Source organism: Ochotona princeps, chromosome 28 (genome assembly GCF_030435755.1).
Source record: "Ochotona princeps isolate mOchPri1 chromosome 28, mOchPri1.hap1, whole genome shotgun sequence".
Lineage (NCBI taxonomy): Eukaryota > Metazoa > Chordata > Mammalia > Lagomorpha > Ochotonidae > Ochotona > Ochotona princeps.
The window spans coordinates 20,540,440-20,563,167 of NC_080859.1; the positions used below are offsets into that span (position 1 = coordinate 20,540,440).

General features: G+C 41.9%; 1 protein-coding gene across 1 annotated transcript; it reads right to left on the reverse strand.

The window, feature by feature from the left end:
- Positions 1-36: 36 nt before the first annotated feature.
- HEXB (hexosaminidase subunit beta) lies at positions 37-19,333 on the reverse strand. Its single transcript, XM_012927286.3, has 14 exons — positions 19,057-19,333; positions 15,980-16,125; positions 13,858-13,923; positions 12,748-12,794; positions 12,409-12,519; positions 9,212-9,313; positions 8,346-8,475; positions 4,795-4,975; positions 4,215-4,301; positions 3,205-3,277; positions 2,501-2,675; positions 1,228-1,318; positions 608-712; positions 37-236 (listed from the first exon to the last, which is right to left on the reverse strand). Exons 1-14 carry the CDS (start codon positions 19,281-19,283, stop codon positions 179-181), a joined length of 1,599 nt encoding a protein of 532 aa, XP_012782740.2. The 5' UTR covers positions 19,284-19,333; the 3' UTR covers positions 37-178.
- Between the last annotated feature and the right edge of the window lie 3,395 nt (positions 19,334-22,728).

A 22,728-nucleotide genomic window follows, 5' to 3' on the forward strand; every position in this document is an offset into this window, starting at 1 on the left:
TTTTAAAGTTTGTCTCACAAAAAAAAGACGTCAGTCTTCTATATGAACCTGTATCTCATTTTATATTACAATCAATAAAAAGATACGCTTTATTCAAAAGACAGTCTAGCAAATCTTGATTTATATGATTTTAAATCAGTTGATTGTAGTGGATTGCTGCAGCCTTTTCTGTCCATTTTCATATCTTCTCATGCTCACAGTATCCGGTAAAAAGGGGTTGTGCAGCAATTCCACGTCTGTTGGCAGAGAACACGAAGAGAAGCTTTAAACTGATACAATTCCTCTACTTTAAAACTTATACCTTAAAAGTTAGAAATATTTAAATAATGGAATTAGTATTTTTTTTTTAAAGGCAAATCATTTAGCCATGTTAAAGCGATTTAGGGTGGGATTACACCAAATTTCACATATCTGTAAAACACTGGTAAGTGCAAATAGGTATCTTCTTAAAGGTGTTATTCTCTTAAGTACAAGAAAAAATTTCCAGTTTTCCCTACTAATTTGGTAGCAGAGACTTCTATTTATAGTAAAAAACAAAATAAGGAGTTAACTAACACTGAACAGGAAAGTATCATAAGCTTTAAAAAAAAAAAAGTGTTTGCCATACCTGACCATTCTGCAGCGATGTCCTGTTAGTCTGTTGTAGGCATCTCCTGTGTCTTTGACCTCGGCTGGACTCCAGAGTCTTTCAGCCACAGCACTTGCTCGGGGCCTAAAATACAATCCATACATTCACATAAGCAGTTTAAATTCATGGTTTACTCCTTTTTTTTTTTTTTTTTTTTTCTGTTTTAATTTGAAAGGCAGAGTTACAGAGAGGAGATCTTCCTTCTGCTGGTTTACTTCCCAAAGAACGACCACAACTACAATGGCCATTGCTGGGCCAGGCCAAAGCTAGGAGCCTCGAACTCTTATGTAGGTCTCCCACCTGGGTGGCAAGGGGTCCAAACACCTCTGCCATTTTTTCCTGCCCTTCTAGGTACATTAGCAGGGAGCTGAATCTCGGGCAGAGCAGCTGGGACTCAAACCAGTGCTCATGGGATGACAGTAACACAGGCGATGGCTTAACCCACGCTGTCACAATACTTGCCCCTAAATTCATATTTCTCCAATAAATATATAAAACTTGATGCTGGAGGAAATCCCTAGTGCTTTCCTACTTGGATGGAGAAGGAAAGCCGGGGCATTTTAGTTCCTAATTCAAACGGTAACAATGAAATTGCCTACCATAATCTTGGAGTAAGGTTAGTTGCATCCACATACTCTCCCCATAGGCAAGCTTCTCCACCAATTACCAGGTCTTTCTGTTTCTTAGTACCTACATTCAAATCATTAAGTTGGAATAAGTTAAGCGGTTCAGGGCTTGAATACAAACACAATGCTGACTACTTTTATCTTAATTCTGTGACAACATTTTTTTCTTCAGTCAACAGTTGTGAAGCAAAATTATTGGTACATTTTATTCCCACTTCTCACTGCAGCTCACAGGACTTCTATAACATGTATAGGCTAATGTGGTTTAAAGAAAGGATACTGTTTCATTCAAAAATATTTGAACACTAGAAAACATTTTTTTCCCTCCTGGTTCCCTACTAGCAATATGCCAAGGAATACAAGTTGAAATTCTAGTTTATTTTTTATTATTTTTTCTTATGGGGTACGACCACCACACATTCTTTCAATTTGTTGCTTTAGATAGGAATGAAAAGCATTGAGTTCCTACTGCTTATTTTAATGGTAATTATAACTCTTATTACTCATAAAGCTTTTTAAACAGTTAATTCTTAATAGGCCTGTAGTTCTGAAAAAAAAGTTTTTTTACAGCAAAATCCTTTCTCAGAGTAAATTTTTTAAAATTTATTCTGAGAATAAATTTTATACTACAGCGTGGTATACAAAACTAAACAACTTAATGAAGGGGTCCAAAGTTTGAAGTTCCTTATACTTCATGTGTGATACGAAACTAGACAGCTGTGAATGAAGGGGTCCAACACTAGGCCATCTTAAAGACTGCTTGCTGTTCAGAGCCCCAGCACACACACACTGAGGTCGACCTCCACTTTGGTTAGGTATCTCTCATTGGAGAGACTGTTCAGAGATTACATGAGTAGTCCGACATCTCAAATGTAGAGAGTAGGAGGTTAGATTCTTCCAGCAAAATGGAGATAAAAAAATACAAGGGGATAAAACAAAACCTGAAAAGTACTTAGGCAAGTTTAGGCTATATCTTGACAATAAGATGCTGGACTGTCTGCCATTGTCTGTCCCTGCAATGTCAGGGGACACTTAAATAGCAGAATGATGAACTTACGACTGCTTCTGAAAGACTGCATTATTGTAATAATATGGGGGAAATCAGTGTGGGGGAGGGATTAAAGGAAATCCTAGAACCTATGGAACTGTATCATAAAATAGAAGAAAAAAATGACAAGTTTTTTCTGTTTTAAAATAATTAGGATAAAGCATAAAAGGAAGTGAATCAGGTCATCGAGTTAATTACCAGAAAATTCTAGAGGTTCCACTTGATAGTAATTTTTCCAGTCTTGTCCATAACTAATCAAATCCAAGTACCAAGGAGCAGAAAGGATTACAGGCAAACCAGAATCTGTGACTTGAGATAATTCGAGTTTGTAAAGTTCTCCTTTCCACACTTCAACTACTGTGTCTGGTGGAAGCTATTAAAATCACAAAATACATATTTTTAATTCCAGTACATACAGTAAGTGGATGGATGTCTAAGGCATTATGGGTAGGAACATCACTAAGATCCTTGAAACAAACACCCATTTTCATCTTTCCCCTTTTGTTAGGCTTAGTACTACACACAATCCATCTTGGGGGCTTAGAAGTTTCATCAACCTTCAGGTTGCATAGGTAACTCTGGTGTTTATGTGATATCATGTAGGTGTAATAAGATAGAAATTTGCATTTTAGACCCATGTCTAACACACTGGTATTTTACTTACTTTGAAACTGTGAGAATCTAAGAGAACATCAACAGTTTTACTTACTACTAAGCTACCTCAAAAGTGTTAAAGTTTCATTTGTTCATTCTGTTAATTGTGCCCTTCTGGAAAAAAACAAACTCAATTCAAACTGCTTCAATTTGTGACTAAGACTGGATGGTAAGGGATGAAGGGCAGAGATAGGGAAAAGGATTTAAGTTTCATGCTATCAGAATCACGTAGTCTTCACAGTTCTCACCTGTGCTCCATCATCGTAAACTTCTTGCCAAACAATCGATTTCTTCCTTATGCTTGAAACAATATTCAAAAGGCTAGTATTGAAATAGAATTACAAAGTTATTTCAGCTTATGATTAAACAAAATTGTCTACCACGCATTACCTGCAACACGGAGCCAGCTCAAGTCCAGTAGCGAAATAAGCAGTTTCATTAGCATATGGCAAGGCACCTAACACAGCATAGGTTAGCAGTAATTTGCCAAATTAATGAACAATGCCCCTAAGTGGAACAAGGAGATCTGAGTGTAAACTGGTAGACAACACATTGCAGTTTTCTGTCTCATAATTCTACGGGTATTTTGGAACGAAGGAAATATAATCTAGCTTGCCCAATCACCTACATAACAATGTAATGGTTGCTCACAATCAATCCACAAATAACTGGAACTGTTTAGATAATCTATTTTTTGAGGGTAATAAAGTTAGAATGTATCACCAAAAAGAAAAAAAAAAAGGCTGGCACATAGGCTTGTCAGATGGTATAGAGCAAGGGTTGGCAGACTATACGTGCAGCCTGTTTCCTTAAGACTCATAAACTAAAGAATTGTGTTTATAGGACATGTAACTGATCCATCAAGGCTATAAGATTTTTTTTAATGATTTGCTTATTGATGGGAAAAGAAGAAAAGACCAGGGGAGAGAAACAGCACAATCTTCTGTCTGCTGGTTCACTCCCCAAACGCCTGCAACAGCCAGGAGCCAGGAGCTTTTTTTGGATCTCCCACATTGTATGCAAAGGCTCAAGAGCTTGGGCCATCATTTGCTGCTTTCCCAGGCGTATTAGCAGGGAGCTGGACCTGAAATGGAGCATCAGCATCCCATGTGGGTACCTGTTGCAAGTGGCGGTTTAAGTACGCTACACCACAATTCCAGCCAGAGAGAACATGCAAAATAAAACATGACGTTGAAGAATAGCTTGAGCTTTAAAAATCATTTGTAAAAACATATAAGTAGACTTTCCAGTAACTTACTTTTGCATATAGAAAGATTCTAGTTTTGAATAATCAGTATCAAACCCCTTCTGCTTCATAAACTTTCGGATACTTGGATTTGATGCCCTGAAACAAAAATGGTAATTAATGCTCTATCTTATTTAAAGCAACTCATGTCCCTGACATCATTTCTACATACTTCAAACAGTTTGTAGGAAATAAAAGCCTAAAATCTCAATTATAAATTATCTTAATTTTCCATTATAAATCATTGTCTTCTAGTATCCGAATTCCCATTTTAAAAAAATGGTTTTCCGTATCCCTATGCCTCTCTCCTCTATTTATGGCTATTTGAAAAGAGAATTTCTATTTGAAAATTCTCTTGTTTAATCACTGTTCTCATTCACTAAAGGTGAAAATTAGTTTGTGTTTTTGACACCCCACTGCTGCATCTTGGTTCTCCTTAGGGAAGGTACATTCCAAGCACCGTTCATCTCAGGAATTATGGTGACTGCTGTAAGCCTTTTCAGAGATGTTACCCTAAGTCCCCTTTCATGCTGAGCCCTGTACATCTATTGCAAACACAGCAGTTCAGTGAGAGATTGAAAGAATCACATACCAACAGCCATGATCCACTTCATCTCCTCCCAAATGAATGAACTGGTCTGGAAACACCGTACTAATTTCTTTGAAAAATGTAGTAAGGAAGCTGTAAGTTGTATTCAGAGTAGGATTTATAGGCCCAAAAGAATTAGGCTGCCTATGGTTGCCGAAACATGGAGTCAGGAGGTTGTTCTGACCTAGATGAAAACACAGTGCTTGTCTCTCAGAGAAATATATTAATCACAACTTTGCTTGTAGCTCTACTGCCAGTATGTAACTTACAATGGGATTACATCCTAATAAAACCCATCACCAGCTGAAAATATCATAGGACAATATATCTCAGGTCAAAATATCTTAGGTCAGAATATCTTAGGTCATTTAATGCAGTGCACCTAACCTACTGAATACAAAAGTACCTCAAAAAACTTGCACTTGAATTAAAAGGTAAGGTTGGAGAGGGTATTGAGCAGTAAGACGACACTTGGATCCACATGGCACACTGGAGTACCTACTCTGCTTCTGATCCAGCTTCTTCCTAACGCCAACCTGGGGGGCAGCCGGGGATGGCTCAGACACTTGGGTCCTGCCACCATGTGGCAGGTCCACATGCAGTTCTGACTCTGGGTGTCAGCCTGATCCACGCTCTGCTGTTAGATGTATTTGGGGAATCAGATGATAGAAGATCCCCTCTCTCTTCTTAAAATAACTTACAATAGATAAATAAGTCTATTAGCATAGACAATTCTGAAATCTGTGCAAATGCAGGGTCTTCAAAAAGTGAAAGTACCATGAATAAAATGCATGGATTTTAAAACTCTTTACACTAAAATAAACTAACTTTTACACTCCATTTTTCCTCTCAAAATGTTGCAGTGCCCTTTCCTCGTCACTCAGCCACATGGCATCTTGCCAGTATCACTTGCTTCCTTTTGTATTGGGCACTGCCTGTGAGTTGCTGCTGCTACTGCCACACTCCGAAGAATTTCAAGAAAGCATCATATCACCTATCATTAGCCTGAGAAAGACGAAAATTCAAAATACATTTTCCACCTATTGTGTATTCCTTCATCCAACCATAAAGTTGAAAAATTGTAAGTCAAATTGTCCTAAGAACCATCTATATATTGTACTAACTTAAAAAAATATATTGTAAACAAAAAATAAAAAAACAAACAAAAAATATATATATTGTACTAACTTAAAAATATATACATATATATATTTTTTTTCTTTGAAAGGCTGAGAGAGATCTTCCATGTGCAGGTTCATTGCCCACAGGCTACATTATGGCTGAGCCAAGCCAATTCCAAAAGCCAAGGCCTCATGCCCCAGTCTCCTGTGTCAGTGACAGAGGGTCATGCTCTTGGGCCGCCTTCTGCTGTCTTCCCAGGCAGCCGGATCAGAAGTGGAACAGAAAACTCAAACCGGCACTCCAATTTGGGATGCTCATGTCACCAGTTGTGACTTATTGTGCACCATACAGTTGGTCCTAAAACAGATTTATTTATTTGAAAGAAATAAAGAGGTATAGACTAAGAGGTCTTCCCTCTGTTGGTTCATCTCCCACATGACTACAACATCCAGCACCGGCAAGCCCCAAAACAGTGGCCAGGAGCTTCATCTGGGTCACCCCTATTGGGGACAGGAGCTCACACACTTGGGCCATCTTCTGGGTCATTGGCAGGAGGCGGGATCAGAAGTCAAGCAGTTGGGACATGATATTGTTCTCATGTATGATGTCACTGTTACAGCAACAGCTTCATCAGCTACGCCAAAACGAAGATGATACACAAAACATTTACTTCTGGCATTCCCCAACCTATCCTAATATTTATTGAACAATTATGAGTGCCAGGTTCTAAGCTCTGTGTTTTTACACTTGGTATGTAATCCTCAACAAATTATACAGTAGCTACTTTTAATATCTCCATTTCTCCAAAACTATGTAACTAAGTATGAATCACACTTTTTTTTTTTTATGGGAGAGAGAAGAGAGACAGGGAGTGCCCAGCCACTGGTTCCCTCCTCAAGTGCCTAGAGTGTCCAGGGCTTGGTCAGGCCAAAGCTGGAGGCCAAGATCTCAGACCAGGTCTCCTACATGTGTGGCAGAGACCCAACTGCCTGAGTGATCACCTGCCACTTCCTAGAGTCTGCAGGAAGAATCAGAAGCAGAACCAGGACTTTTGGCATTTTTCAAAATATTGGTTTTCATTTCACCTGGAAGGCACAGAGACTTAGATCTTCCATTTCTTGGTACGTTTCTCAAATGCCTAAAACAGGTCTGAACCAAGAGCCCGGAACTCAATCTGGTTCTCCCCTTTGGAGAGCTGACTCTCAAGTACAGGAGTCATAACCTGCTACCTCTCGTGGTGCGCAGTAGCAGGAAGCTGCAACCAAAATGGAACAGGTGCTCGGATATGGCATGATGGCATGGCAAGCAGAGGCCTGAGCACCCCACCTAAAACCTGCCCCTAGAGCCAGAATTCCAACCCAGGCTCTCCAATACTATGTACAGACATTGTAACCAGTATCTTCGCCACTTATGTCAAACACTGGCCCCATTAACTAAGAAAATGTTTAATGGTCTGGGAGATGGAAATGCTTGACTCTGGTCTCACTAAAATCTTATCAAACATACCTTACACTTTTTGGTATTGCCTTTCCTTGTGCCATTTTTTTTGACCAGAAACATGAATATAGTCTTTGAACTCTCAAAAGTCTTTTTAAGTATTTCCTCATTCATGAAACTTTTTTTATTGATTGATCTACTTATTTGAAAGGCAAAGCTCCAAAGAGAGAAATCTTCCAGCTGCTGAATCACTCCCCAAATGGCTGCAACAGCCAGAGCTGAACCAAACCAAAGCCAGGAGACACATCCCTGTCATGCTTGTGGGATACCTCAGCTACTTTCCATTGCACTCCCCAGGCCAGTAACAGGAAGTTGCATTAGCAGTGAGGCATCCAAGACATGAACCAGTGCCCATGTGGGATGCCCGTGTCACGGGCGGTGACTTTATACCGCAACACTGACCCTTAATGGAACTTTTTCTTGAATTAACTTACTATGCTTTTTTTTTTTCTTTTCTAAGATCTGTTTACATTTATTAGAAAGGCAGATCAGATTTATGGAGAGAAGGAAAGAAAGATACTCCTCCCACACTGGTTCACTCTCCAAATGCTATAATGGTTGGACACGAGACAATCCAAAGCCAGGAGCCAGGAGCATCCTTGCACCCACGCGGGTGCAAGGTCCCAAGGCTTTGGGCCATCCTTGACTGCTTTCCCAGGCCACAGGCAGAGAGCTGGATGGGAAGCGGGGCTGCCGGGATTAGAACTGGCACCCATATGGGATCCCGTTACGTTCAAGGCGAGGGCTGTAACCACTACGCTATCGCGCTGGGCCCTAGAATTTTTTTTAGTGTTTTTATTGCTGAGTTTTGTGCGTAGGAAATAGCTAGAAATAATGACATGGTTATAGTACACACACAATAATCAAATCTCTAAATAGTAAAATCAGAAGAACAAAATGAGCAAAAACAGAGATGCAGATGTCAAACACCTTACCTTTGCCCCAGGACAGCGTGTGTCCAGGGGTATCAAATTCTGGTATGACTCGAATCCCCCGTAATCGCGCATATTCAATCACCATCCGCACATCGTTCGGGGTATAGACATGAGAAAAAGAATAGCTTCCCTGAAACAGCCACGTTTATTGAAGTTAAAATGAACAAAGGGATTGGTTCTTAAAGTCATCAACAAATTTGTTTGCACTTCCACATCTGGTCTGTTTTTCATAATTATAGTATATTCAATTGTCCCGTGTGATGTTGAATGACACGTTTAAAAACAACGTGCTACCATAGCTTCTGCAAGTGCAGACGTGCTCAGAAGCTCTCTGGGTTTCACTTAGTGTTCCAGAGAACTGAGGGCTCCTCCCAGCTCCCCTGGGCTACAGCACAGTCAGCCTGAGCAACTCCTAGGGAGACCACCACTCTTTTCCAGCAAAGAACCCATCCCTTTAAAATTCCCTAGCTAGCATCGTTTTTCAGAGAGAAAAAGAAATGCAAATTTCCAAACAATTCTGTTTAGAACAAATATACATTAGACTTCTTGATTAATATAGCTTTACTGTGGGTTATTTATGAATTATTCAGGTCTTTTAAATTGTTTTTTAAGTTTGCCTTATGCTGCTCCTAGAAATATTTACATTAATACTGTCATGACATTGATAATAACAGTTACAGTAGCACTTATAACCAAAGCAAGTTATTAGATTTAAAAAGCTAAGTCACGGACTAAAAATACAAATCAGCCATGAACACGTAACTTTTACATCTTGATTCTGTTCAGAACATATTTTCACTACAAACCGTTAGTGAAACTATTCCAAACATTCTTGGAGACAGACAACAGTAACATAGATTACTCACTTTCTCACTTAGCTGAGGAAAGGCGACACTCTGATAAGGGAAAGACTGGTCATCCACGATGTGCCAGTGGAGAACATTAAACTTATTAAAAGCCATGGCATCCTGCAGGCAAATGTGGCAAAAATTATACACTGCGTAGAAAATGTGCAATTCCTACCACAGAGGTACACATGGGATTATTGCCATGAAAAGTATGATACCTTTTAAAATGTATTTTTCTCCAATGTGAAAATGTAGAATCAATCCATGTGTATTCTCTACACAGCACATCACTACAAAAGGCTTATACAAACTTCGATTTTATTCTGGATAATGTGGAACTGCTTTGTTCTATGGAAGCAGAGCAAGCATGTAAATTCCCAAGGTTTAGGGAGCTTCTAAGATTGGAAAATAGCACCTGCTACCACTGCAACTGTGTTTAGGAATGGAGAAAAATATAGTGCATTCATTTAAGTACCACGGCTTATAAATGTCATGGTTCTGTTGGTTTTGATATTTGAGCACCAACTTCTAGCAATTCAATAAATTCACCACAAATTCAAGACAGTTCCCATCCTTTTTATTAAGTTGGTTTACTTGAAAGACGGAGTGACAGAGACAGGGAGACAGCAAAAGACCTTCCAGCTGTTGCTGACCCCCCACAGATGTCCACAACAGCTGGAATAGACCAAGCTGAAGCAAGGAGCCAGGAATTCCTTCCATGTCTCCCAGACGGGTGGAAGCTGCTGCCTCCCAGGTGCATTCGCAGGGAGCTGGATAGGAAGAGAAACAGCTGAGACTCCAGCCAGCACTCTGATGTGGGACACGGGAACCCGAAACAATGGCTTAACCCTCCGTGACAATTGCCTCCCCATCCCATCAAAGTTTGCAGAGAAATGTCTGGGCTAACAGACATACACATTTTATGCCTTCTATGGAAGAATAATGTATTATTTATATAAAATAGAGGATTTTTTTTTTTTGGTAAAAATATTTCTTTAAAAAACTAATGGTGGGAGGAGTGGTATTTGCCCTGGGAAATAATCAAGGCTTGAAGCTTCTCTTTAGGGTGCGGAAGGGATCTGTCTGAGGAAATGGGAAAACTGCTTCCAAGCAAGAGATTATGCAAGCAGACGAGTGTACTGAGGCTAACAGAACACTGTCAGGGACAGGAGTTACACGTATGCAACTGTTGGAACTGTCCAACTCAGTTAACATAATTGGAATTGAGTGGATTAGTACAAACCCATGGTTTTTTATAGGGGCCGGTGTTGCTGAAAATTTACATAAAGGGCCACTAGGAGATAGTTTGGTTTTTAGGGTCATACAGTATGAGTTTCAACTACTCTACAAGTGTAGAGAGGGACACTATGTGAACAGAAGTGTGTAGCTGTATTATAATAAAGCTATTTGCAAAAACAGGTGCAGAATGGAATCTGGCCTTTGGACTGTAGGTCGACAACCTCTGATATTAAACACCCTTAAGAGTAGGAAATGGTGGGTGTGTTCTGTGTGTTGGCAAGGCCCTACCAGCAACTGTCACTTGTGCTAATCCACCCAGTTCCTGTTAACGCCCATTTGTGTAGTTTCCTTCTCTGACAATGAAAACTGTTCTATTATCCTCAGTTGACTTACTTGCACAGTGCCCTTTTTTGTAAGCGATTTCCCAGATGTGTCAGCCTAATCTGTCTTCCTGGGGTGCTGAGCCTGGCAGCCGGAGCCCACCCACCCTGGCAGCCCGAGCCTGCCCACCCCGGCACTCGCTGCTGCCTCTCCACCTCCCTTCAATAGGAATCAACAATTCCTGGCTGCTTATGTCTCAGCGGTGATTGCAATGGCTATCCTTACAACAGAAGCAAGGATTCAATTCAATTCACTTGTGAAGGAAATCCATCTTGAAAAGCATGAATGTGGACTGCCTTCTATTCCACTCCATTAACATACTACAAACTACCCAACTACTGAATGACTTCAAATCGCTGCAAATGTGTAACATGTTTAAGTTCCCTCCAATTTTATTTGAACGGCCTCCTCACATGTTATTACGGCGAAGATGCTTCTGAGTGATACCAGGGAAATTATCTGAAGAAATTATTTTTAAGATCTCTACCTATTGTTCAGAAGACTTTAATGGAGACACCTGCTATTTTCTCATTGGTCTTCTAATTTGCTTTATTTATTAAGAGTCACATTTCCTTCAAAGTACAAGGCCTGAAAGAACAAACTGAATAAAGACTCCAGAGCTTCTAAGAAACTGCCTTCAACTCATTTTGGGGATAGAACTGGTCAACTTGCAATAGAGCCAGCAGCCCATATGAATGATGATTCTGTTCCACTTCCCATCCAGCTCCCTGCTCATGACCTGGGAAAGCAACGGAGGACAGCCCAAAGCCTTGGGACCCTACACCCATGAGGGAGACCTGGAAGAAGCTCCTGGCTGCAGATCAGCTCGACTCTGGCCACTGCAACCATTTGGGGAGTGAACCAGCAGATGGAGGATCTTTGTCTCTCATTCTCTCTGTAAATCTGTCTTTCAAATAAAAAAAAATAAATTTTAAATTAAAAAGAAGTGGTCTAATTTTGAGAGGCATTGCTTAGTTGGTTCACTCCAGCCTTTTCTCTCAGTAACACTGTTTTATTAAATGACTGTCTTTTTCCCTCATCCCCTGGCCCTCCTGCCTGAGTGGCCCAGCCTGGGATTTTCAGATACCAAGGATGTATATAGAGATGATTTTTCACCATTAAACTCTAAGTCAGGTATGGGGAAGCACTGATACCTATGTCTAATTTATACCAATCCCTGAAGCATTTTTTAAATTTTTGTTAAAATTTTTACCACATCTAAGCATAACTCTTTATATCCCTTTATAGCCTCTTCCAACCCCTATTTACATAAATGATCTTTTGTTTTGCCATTTTTAGTGCATAATGCACTTTTAGTCTCTTAAAAATTGTCTCATAAAATTAAAGGATACAAACCAGAAATATGGCGAGTCTTTGTCTTGCCTTAACAATGGGAGAAGCACAAAGAGCCACTGGTTAATATTAAAACTGGTTTTGTCTTAAGCCTAAATAATTTTGAATGTGGGAGAGAGGGAAGAAAGCCAAATCCCCCTGTCCCAACCCACACAGCAGTGTCAGGAACCAACTTACAAGAGCAACACCAAGAAGGCACAGCTTCAGAACAGATAATGAACGCAGGGGAAGTAATTACTTACCAAAGTTTTTAAAATAATTTTAACTGGCAGATAGTGTCTGGATGAATCAATTAAAATTCCTCTATACTGAAATCTTGGGGCATCAGTAATGATGGATTCATTGACGGTGAACTACAACACAAAATTCAGTCTCATTTTAGAATTTTCTCTTCATTTGAACTCAAGACTATCTCTATCTAAACAAGTGTTAGGTAAAAATGACGACAACAATAAGTGAAATTATATTTATCAGCTAAATAAATATTTGGTGAAAAGAAACCTTCAGAGAGCTCATAAACAGGCATCATTTTCATGGTAGTCATGTGTTCAATAGTTTTAAATAACAACAATCATACTTACAGTCCCATAAGAGTCTTGATAAACTAACTGGCTAAAGGTCTCTAAACCTGAGAAAAGTAAAATTTATTGCATTAAATTATAAAACAGCTAAAACTGAGACAACAAACGTTGTATTATCCATAGATTTACATTCAGATAAGGCAAGTAAACATGTCAATCAAACTCTCCCTAACACACTTTCTTAAATCAAAGCTGAATTTTTTAAAACTAAATCTCTACTACATTCTGTATTCATCTAATACATGTGCTTTACTTCATGGTATCTATTCCATGGGTTTTTATTTGCATTTTAAGCACACAAAAAGGATAATAGTTTAATAAAATACCAGTTTCCTAATAATTATATAAATTATGAGTTCTGTAACTAAATATTATAGTTACTTTAGAAGTGATTTAAATTTATCAAAAGGGGGAAAGGCTCAAAAAGCTACTTTGAAACTATAAAGACCCAATTTCTAACTTACAGTGCTTTACTATAGCTCCAAAGACTATCCCCTGGACATTTTTTATTCAAGTGGATATCATTCCTTTCATACACTAAAATACAGGCTAATTAACTAGCCTTGACTTAGTCAAAGTTCATTATCTAGACGACAGGTGTGTATCCTGGGAAATAAGAACAGCACACAGTCATTTCTGCTAAGCTTTCCTCTGTTCCTACTGTCCTCAAACATTAAAAAAGAAAATCGTGGGGAGTTTCTGTTTAGGGGACAAGAATCCTGCCCCTGCATATTGTCTGAACATCGTCATTTTAACACGGTCGGGACAAAGAACCAGTCAGGTTTGATTCAAACAGATGCCAACAGCACAAGTCTATCAAACTCATGAAAACCACTACATAAAAATGGTCCAACTGATGCTGGTTACATTTGTAACAAAGCTCTATAAATATTTTTAGATTCTATTTATAAATGGGATTACGATGAGACCATTTCATGTATAATCATTAAACATGTCTTAATTCAAGCGCTAAGTGTATTTCCTGTCAATCATTTTGAAACTGCTCAACAAAGCATTCTGTAAAGACTTCCAGCAGCAAAGTTCTGCTGTGTTGCCTTTAACGAAGCACCAGCTACAGACAGAAACAAACAGCGACACTGTGCAACTTGCCTCGTAATGCTCCCCAAATTTGGTGTGCCTTCAGTACAGCCACTGGTCCTTTCACAATTAAGGAATCTGTATTGAGTCAGAGAAAACACACTTTCATTACTCCCTTACATACACACCATATATTCGCAAACGCTATCAGGTATCCCTAGGTCACGCTTTTATCTTGAGCTGCCTCTGATTTCCGTCCTGTAGGCTCCTTAAACGCCACAGTCCCCACATAGCATTTTGTTCCTTCTTCCCCCGAGTCTACAATCTGTGTTTCTCATTTCAATGACTTTCAGAATCCCTGCCCACTCAGCTGAACTGCTCAAGTCAGGAACCTAAGCGTCATCTTCAGTTATTCTCTCCAACTTTCCCTCCGGAGAGTGACACCCGAGTTAAAGCTTTAAGTGAAATCAAACTTTCTTCAGCGCCCACAATTATCAGTCAGCTGTGAAGTGTCACTCAAATCTCCATCCCTAAGGCCAAAGCTTTTTTTCAGGGTTCCCCCCCACCACTTTCTCTGCATCCACTCTCCCTCAATGTAACCTGAAAATTGCCTTAATTCCCTGACCCCCCCTTTTCTTAGTTCAGTGCTGTCCCAATTAAATATATACATCCATCCAGAATATAGTCCTCGTTGGCTGCTTCTAGACCAGCGGGGACTAGTCATCCGAGGGTACTCTCACTCTGCCTGGGCTTGGCCCAAAAGTCACGTTAGTGTTTCTAGTGTGTTCTGGGCCAACTCAACCCCAGGGACTGGAAGCTACGGAGACTTAGCATTGGTGAAGACACCCGAGGACTGAAGGTTAGTGACTTAATACTGCAACCAGACGCTCCACTGCCACCAGCCGGGCTGTGACAGGCTGGTGCTTACCTATAGGGAAAATGAAGCTCTATCAATCAAGTGACTGTCTCATGTGACAATCTTCTGACCAGACGGCTTTTTTTTGTTGTTGTTGTTTAGAAAACCGCTGATGAGCTAAATACTTCCCTAAGGAATCATTTAAAGCCTTGTTATCTTTCAATCAGAAAATTGTGCAATCATCTTCTCTCAAGAGGTTTCCTTTTGAGAATAAAGAGGGTTACAGAATGGGTTGGAAAGTAAAATATGATTCTTTAGGTTCAACCTTGAATTCACAACATAGATTTCTTAAACTGAGAGCAAAGGTTTCCTGGCAATTAAGGCCATTTCTATCTCTACCAGGATTGCAAAACCTACTTTATGCAGTGTCTGAGTAGCCCTGAAATAACATGCTAAGTTATCCTATTTCTCCTCTGAGACCAGCTATAGAACTGAAGAGAAATGAACCTATTTTCCAAAAGGATGTATTATTACAAAAATGTCACTGCACATCAGGGGGATGAAAGCCCGGTGACAGTCTGAGGACAAGGCGGTCACTCTTTTCTATAAAATATGCTAAAATTCCATTCTCCAATCTGCTTTCCCTTGCGCGAATCATCTATTACACATGTCCTGATATAGCCTTTTTCATTCCTTGATGCAGTTTTGCTTTGTTTCCAATAGAAATAGAATAGACCCAAAAGAAAAGACTTAATTTGAGAAAAGCCAACCAAAACTTTGTATAATTAAATGCCTATTATATTATTGAAGGAAGCATCTCAACTCATCCACAACTTCCAATTTGGCATTATCATTGTTTAAAGTTAGAGTATAAGATTAGCTAACCAAGTTCATCCAGAGAGTAATGAAACATTTTTCAGTTATTAAACATGTCATAGGGGACCAGCATGAGAACAAGTGAGTGGGTACCATTCCTTTAGCTAAATGGATATCATTGGTAGGAGAATGGCTGAGTAGACAGCTTGTGAATGAGAACACTTGGTGCGATAACCAAATTGAAAGGGTTCCAAACAAAAGTATAGAAACAGTTGATGGGTTTTGTTGATAAGCTCAATACCTCCTCCCTAATCCCATATGACCCTAATAAACTTTTGACCATCAGTCAGAGTCCACGCGTGTTATTATAGGCTCCATGCACCAAGTCCATTGCTGCGAGATCAGCTAACACACTACTGGCCAGGAAGTCACCCTGGTTCCTGGCATGGACCCTAAAGCTGGCATTGAAGTCTGTTCCTGAAGAGCTCTGACCACAATGCACTCACATCCCCAGCCACTTACAAGACTCATCAGATGCCAAGGTGGGGTAGCTATCACACGCTGAGTTCGAGACAATAGTAACCTGAAGTTGCTGTAATTGCGTTCCAGCCATTAGTTTAACAGGGCGATGGTGCCACTTGTAGACACCAAAAATGTAGTCATAATATCTGTGTGAGAAACAAGTTCAAACAAATGTAAAGGCACATTAGTCAAATCTTAAACACGCGTGTTAATGGAAAGTGTCATTGACTCCTCAAATTCAAGCCACCCACTCTTAGTCCAACTACAAGCTCAAGCCCAACCACACATCTCACCACAAGTTCTATGCTGGAATCACCTGGGACCTTTATGAAAGTGTTTAGACTTTCAAAAACCAGAATCTCTTGAGACCGGGATCCAGATACGGAGATTGTAGCAGCTGCCTCCAAACAGCCAAGTGTCTTGCATGCAACCCCTGGGGAGAGCCAGGAATCCAGCTCGTCACACGTGAGGGTGAAAACCAGTTCTGAACACAAGAAAATTCTCATGAAACGGTTTCTCTGTAGGTGATTCTCAGCTCAGTGGCAGCATCCCCAGGGCTACTGTTGAGTCTCTTAACCAACAAGCTCTAGATTATGTTTCTACTTTTGGACTTCTTAATGAATCAGATCATAAATTTCCTTGTTGCTTAAACCAAACTGAGCTGGGATGGCTGCTTCCTTCCAACCAAAGTATACCAGCTGATACATAAACCTCAAAAAGATTTCTGACCCATAAAATTCTCATGAGACACTCTAAAATGAACCTACTTTGGGGTATCAGATATCAAGAAAAGGAGTACTAAATAAGATTCAAAGGTGCTACAAAATGAAAATATAACACAGGCTTCAAAGCAATTGTCTACATAATATTTTAGGGATTCTGATAAGCCCCAGGTCATATGTTCTACTTATGTATAGGAACATCTTGTGCTTTTCCGGGGAAGTAAGAAGAGGTAGGAAACTCCTATGAGTTAAGAAGTATATGGAAGTGAACCGGTGAGAGAATGGAATATATTGAAGTGCCAAGGGCCTTTTCTCACAGAAAAAATACTGGGTAGAAAACTAAAACGTGATTAGAACTACTGAAATGGACACTCAAAAAATTGATTATGATGAAAACTTCAGAAATATTGTCAGTAAAAACAATAAAGTAATAAGAAGACAAATATTTAAAACGCTAGAAACCTTGAGCTGTGAATAAGGTCCTAGTTTGTCCCAAATAAGGAAAGCCTTGGCCGCCTGTGATAGTAAAGTTTTATTGGAGAACCCAAAGGTTCCTGACACAGTGCTGCCTAAAAGGTGTTGCGTTACTTTAGCCTCCCAGGAACTGAAGGAGTGAAGCTGTTTATTCACTAACAAAGGATTGGCCAGCACAGAACGGACTACGCTCAGGAAGCCGAGGAGGCAGCCATCCATCTAACAGCTGAACACTCGCCTGTGAAAAGAATACTATTTCCAAGCATGGTTACAGAGCAGGCCAGAAGTCATGTGATTCTCAACACCCTGGAGCCTGGGTATTCCCCACCCAGAGCGTTCTGAACACCCCAGGTCTCCAAGTCTTTCCAACCCACCGTGCTTGTATTCTAAGACACACGCTACCCCTTGTGAATTCCTAGAATGCTTACCCGCATGCGTTCAAATTAGCCATAAGAGCTGATAAGTTTTATAGCTTGTTTCCTAACAATGTCAGGTATAATTACTAGCTGCTTCCCACGCAGGCCTTGTTTTCAAACCAACTCACAGCTGACTCAAGTCCTGGTTATCCATACATTATTAACCTATATCACCCACGCTTTCCTGCCCTAGTCACATCACACAAGCATATCACCAGGCCCCTACCTCCTTCTGCATGAAGCAAAAGGAAAACTGAATGTTACAATCTGAGTAACAAGGTTAACATAGTAAAAGTAGCTTTTTGTACCCCCCTAAAGATTTCGAACCCATAGTCATGAACCTGAGATGACCTTCAAGTGACCACACAATCCTTCTATTTCCAAAACAGTCAAGAGCTTTCGTTTTACATCTTCATTCCACTCCAACCATAGCACTCCCACCTTCAGCAGGTGGCAGAGGATGCCCTATCTGTACCATCAGCATCCTGGGGCTCTTCAGTCCAAGCTTAACTCCCAGGCTTCTAGGATCAGAACCCGTTAGGTTAGCCTTTATGCTTCCAGCACCAGGACACAAAATTATATCCAGCAGAGAGAAAGACAGTGTGTAGGGCTAAAAGCACATATTACACTGAGAAGCAAGTTAAAATCTTACAGGACTGCACACCTCCAGGGCAGTTCTACTTACACAGGGAGGGGACAGCCTGTGGCAAGCTCAGATCACAGAGTAACCTGGCCTGTCCACACTCCGAGTGGGTACTCCCACTCACACTGTGGGCAGAAGGGCTGGAGAGATGAGGTTGCTGCAGAAGTGTGTGATACTAAATAAATGACTCAAAGCTTTTAGGGAACTGAAAAAGAGGAAGCAGAGACAGTAGGCCTATGGCTGGTGTTGAGAAACAAACCAAAAAACACATTCTGCCCGAGGACTCGCCACCAAACAGATGCCATCTTGCTGTACATGGAACAGAGATTTGGGGAGGGAAATGGGGGCGTTCCCCGCCCCCTCAGGATTCCTGCCACCCAACCTATGATCACGAGGCTTCAGTAGCAAGAAGTGAGTTGGACTGGCCCATAAATAACTGACTTGGGGGAACATATGGTTCCTTAAGAGGAGCTGGTCTGGTCGAATGCTCCTGTGTCTTAGAACCCCTTTCATGCACGAAGCTGTCACCACTCTCCAGCAAAACGTTCTATCTTATTTCTTCTGAGATGAACAACCATCATCAACCTCCTACTTCCACTCCAGATCCTACACCCAAAAGAGGGTGCAGGCGCACCCAAGGCGTCCCTTTGAATGCAGAAGGGGGTGGGGTGGGGAAGGAAAGCCGTTTTGAATTAGCCCCGCCATGTCCAGACCCATGCCTTAGGTCGAGTCACTAGGCTGCTCAGAGTCCGCCCAGGCCCCCGGGATCCGCCTGAAGGAGCCTCGGTCCCTCCCCACCAATGGGGTGGCCAGAGCGCTCACCGTCGAAAGGCCTCCTGCAGTAGGGAGCAGGAGGAATTCGCTGTGGAGTTGGGGCCGTGTCCAATGTAGAAGTTCCCGGAGTCCAAGTACAACACGCTCGAGGATATCTGAGAGGTCTTCGGCTGGGGCCACAGGATAGGGTTGGCCCTGAAAGCCTGGGCACCCAGAGCCAGCAGCAACAGCAGCAGCAGCAGCAGCAGCGGCGGCGCGGACTGCGGATGCCCCATGGCCACTCCCCTGCTGTCTGCCGGGTCTAAGGAACCTCAGCCTCCGGGCCCAAATGACCCTGCTGTCTGCCGGGTCTAGGGAGCCTCAGCCTCCGGGCCCAAATGACGGCCAGGTCGGTGCAAGAGGAAACGCTGCGCCAGAGAACCACAGAAGTCAGCTGACTCTGCGCCCCGCCCAGGACTCCGCCTCCGACTCCGGGTGGAACAGCCCTGGGGACCGCTTCTGCGCCCCCGCCACACCCGGGGACGGCCTCGTGGGTGCTCCTGGTGGAAGCGGAGCCCAAGCAGCAGCCTGCAACACGGGATAGTATAAGCCAGAAAAGGGCCTGTTCTGCAAAGACTGTTCGGTGCGCACCTGCGTCACCAGTCTCGCTTGTGGAGTCCGGGCCCATGCGCACCTGTCGAATTCACTCACGCCCTCGGATCATCTGGATTCTCTCCCAGATCAAGCGCCAGACAACTCCCCACTCCCTCCTTGAGGTGGCCGCTTGGTTTATTTGCTCCTAAGTGAACACACCCCTCCCATCAGTCTCGCCGAAGCAGAGATGTAAAGAATTGGGAAACAATTATGGGGAAAAAGCTTGTGACAATTAATATCTTGGTGGACGACCGATAGAGGGCGTCTTAAAATGACAAAGGGACTCTGGACCAGGCTAATAAGAGTGTTAACAAAGACAGCAAAATTTGTAATAACGGATTAATACTACCAAAGTACAGTTTTCAAAAAAGTTGTAGAAATGAATGTTATGAAATAGACTGAGAATACATCACACCTTTATTTAAAATGTTTATTAATATAATTATACATGTTTATGGGGGTATAGTGGGACTTTTTTTTTTGTGCTTCTAGAAGCACATTAAAAGTTTTTTTTTAAGATTTACAAATTTCCCCCCAGCAGTAGGTAACTGCTAGGTTGTATCTAGGCAAGTGTTACACTGCTGGGAGAAAAGCAGTCGGTGGTTGGCAGGCATCCTGGACCCGATTAATGCCAAATTTGTGTTTTTATTTTTAAAAAATACGTGGGGAAGGCAGGGAACACTGGGCCAGGACATGGCAACCCAGTCCCCAGGCCGGGGAGCTGCAGACTGCCCAGGGGAGGAGGTCTGGGGACTAATTGGCGTGGGAAAGGCTGAGAGCATGTCTGATGGGAGAGAAATTTCTTCTCGGGTCTTCCACTGAACAGGGCACGGCACTCATATATAGGTGAGGGAGCTGAGATGGAGTGGTTTCAAAGGGAGGAACTGGAGGGTATGTCTGAGTCAGGCCAAGGAACCGCCCCCCCTCCCCAGGAAACCTGGGCTGGGCTAAACAGCACCCCCCCGCCCCATCTGCTGGCACATGCAAACCTGGAGCTGGGGGCATGTCTGGCTGGGCTGGGCCATGGTCCTCACCCTTGATTGTCGGATCAGGAGGTGGGCCATGTCAAGCTGGGCCACAGCACCCGCCAGTCTGAGGGCAGAATCTGTAGGGGACTTGTGGGCTTCTGTGGGACTGCAGCACCTGCCAGTGTGTTCAGAGAGGTGGGGATGGTGTCAGGCTGGGCCAGGATGGATCACGGAACTCATGTAACAGGAACCCACCTGACCTTGACGGGAGCTGGGACTAGGAGGAGGCCTGGCAAAGGTTGAGACTGGGGACAGATCATGCCTAACAGGGCTGCTGTTACCCACTGGCACAGGTAGGATCTGCGTGTGGGAGCAGGCCTGATAGAGTGACTTCGGGAACTCTCCTACTAGGCTGCAGCTAATGCTGGGGAGCACAAGAGATGGGGCTGGGGGCAGGCCAGGCAAGTTTGAAGCACTTGTGTGACTTGAGTCTGGGGATAGGCCAGGCTGGGCCAGGAATTAGCACCCACTGGCACACAGGAGAGCCACGACAGGATGTTGGTTGTGCCTGACTGGGACAGGCTGCAATGTCCAGTAAAAGCCAGGGCTGGGCATATGCCAAGCTGGGTTAGGCTGCAGTACTCACTGGTAAGTGCCAGGACTGGAGGCCAACCTTGGTGATCTGGGTAATGGACAGTATGACCAGATGCACAGGGGGGACATGACAGTCAACTCATCTAGGCCAGCAGAGACATCGATTGCCTCATTAGAGAATAGAAAGCAAAATGGGCTGCACAACTCTCCTGGCCAAGCTTTGCAGCATGTTCCGGGGGTCTGTGGATGCACTAAAGTGAACTTGGTCCACCAACAGACTTTAGAAAAATTTTCTCAACCCTGGAACAATGAAACCAAGAGTTCCTCAGAACTATCAAAGCCACTCAAGTAACACTCTCAAAACACTCTTCCCTGCGTTAGGTGTCCGATACATCATCCAAGGTCCTTCCCCCATCCCCAGGTGCTAATATAGTTGGACAGCAAGGAGCAATTCTCTCCTGTTCCTCCCCGGTGGACACAGAGGGAAAAAACACCCTGAAACATCTGTCCCACCTTCTTCCCCACCCTGATCGGAGGCCCACATGGGCATGCATTCCTCTCAATTATATTAACAATATTGAAGAGAAAATTTTAAATTTTTTAAGTGTTAGCCATTTTCAACATTTGGCCATATTCACTTCATAGGTAGACACTACAGACATACACATATATGCTATTTTTTTCTAAGACAGGGTATCACATCACATGATGTGGGATTTTTGACAAAGATCATGACATGAGTGAGGAAGGACTGTATATTGTCACATAGGTGGTGTAATTCAATAAAGATCATTTAAAACTATTTACCAAAAAAATGACAATCATGAAAGTTTTTATATTAACTTCCACATATAACAGAAATTATATATATTGTTCTATAACTGGCTTATTTCTCTTAAATTTATGATCTGCAGTTTAATCCATTGCAAGTATCAGGATTTGCAATGTTTCCCCTACGTTCACCTCTCGTAGTTTGAGAGTTTTGAATGTTAAGTTCAGGTCCATGGTCCATTTTGAGTTGACTGTATGACAGGGCATAAAGCAGGGTTATGTTCCAAACTTCAACATGTTGAAGTCTCGTTTCTTCTATAACATTTGTTGAGGAGACTGTCTGTTTTCCAGGGAATGGTTTTGACATGATTATCAAAAATTAGTTTATTGCGGACATATGAATTTATTTCTGTGGTTTCTGTTCTGTCCCATTGGTTTACATATGGATTTACAAACCAATCCATGCTGACTTACACTATAATCCTGTGGTATGTCTTGAAATGTGGTATTGTGATATCACATTTTTATTATTTTTTTGCTCCATATTTTAGCAATATGTTAGGTATTTATAACAACAAATAAGAAGTAGAAAATAATAGTAATAATAATAAAGATCAGAATAAAAATGGGAAGTCAAGTCAGTCACCATCGGTTTCCCTTATGGCTTAATGGAACTTCTAAGCCGTGTGTCCTATGGACGGCCAGGATCGGCTTCTCTCTCTTTCCCACTGTTATGCCAGAATTCCTGCAACCA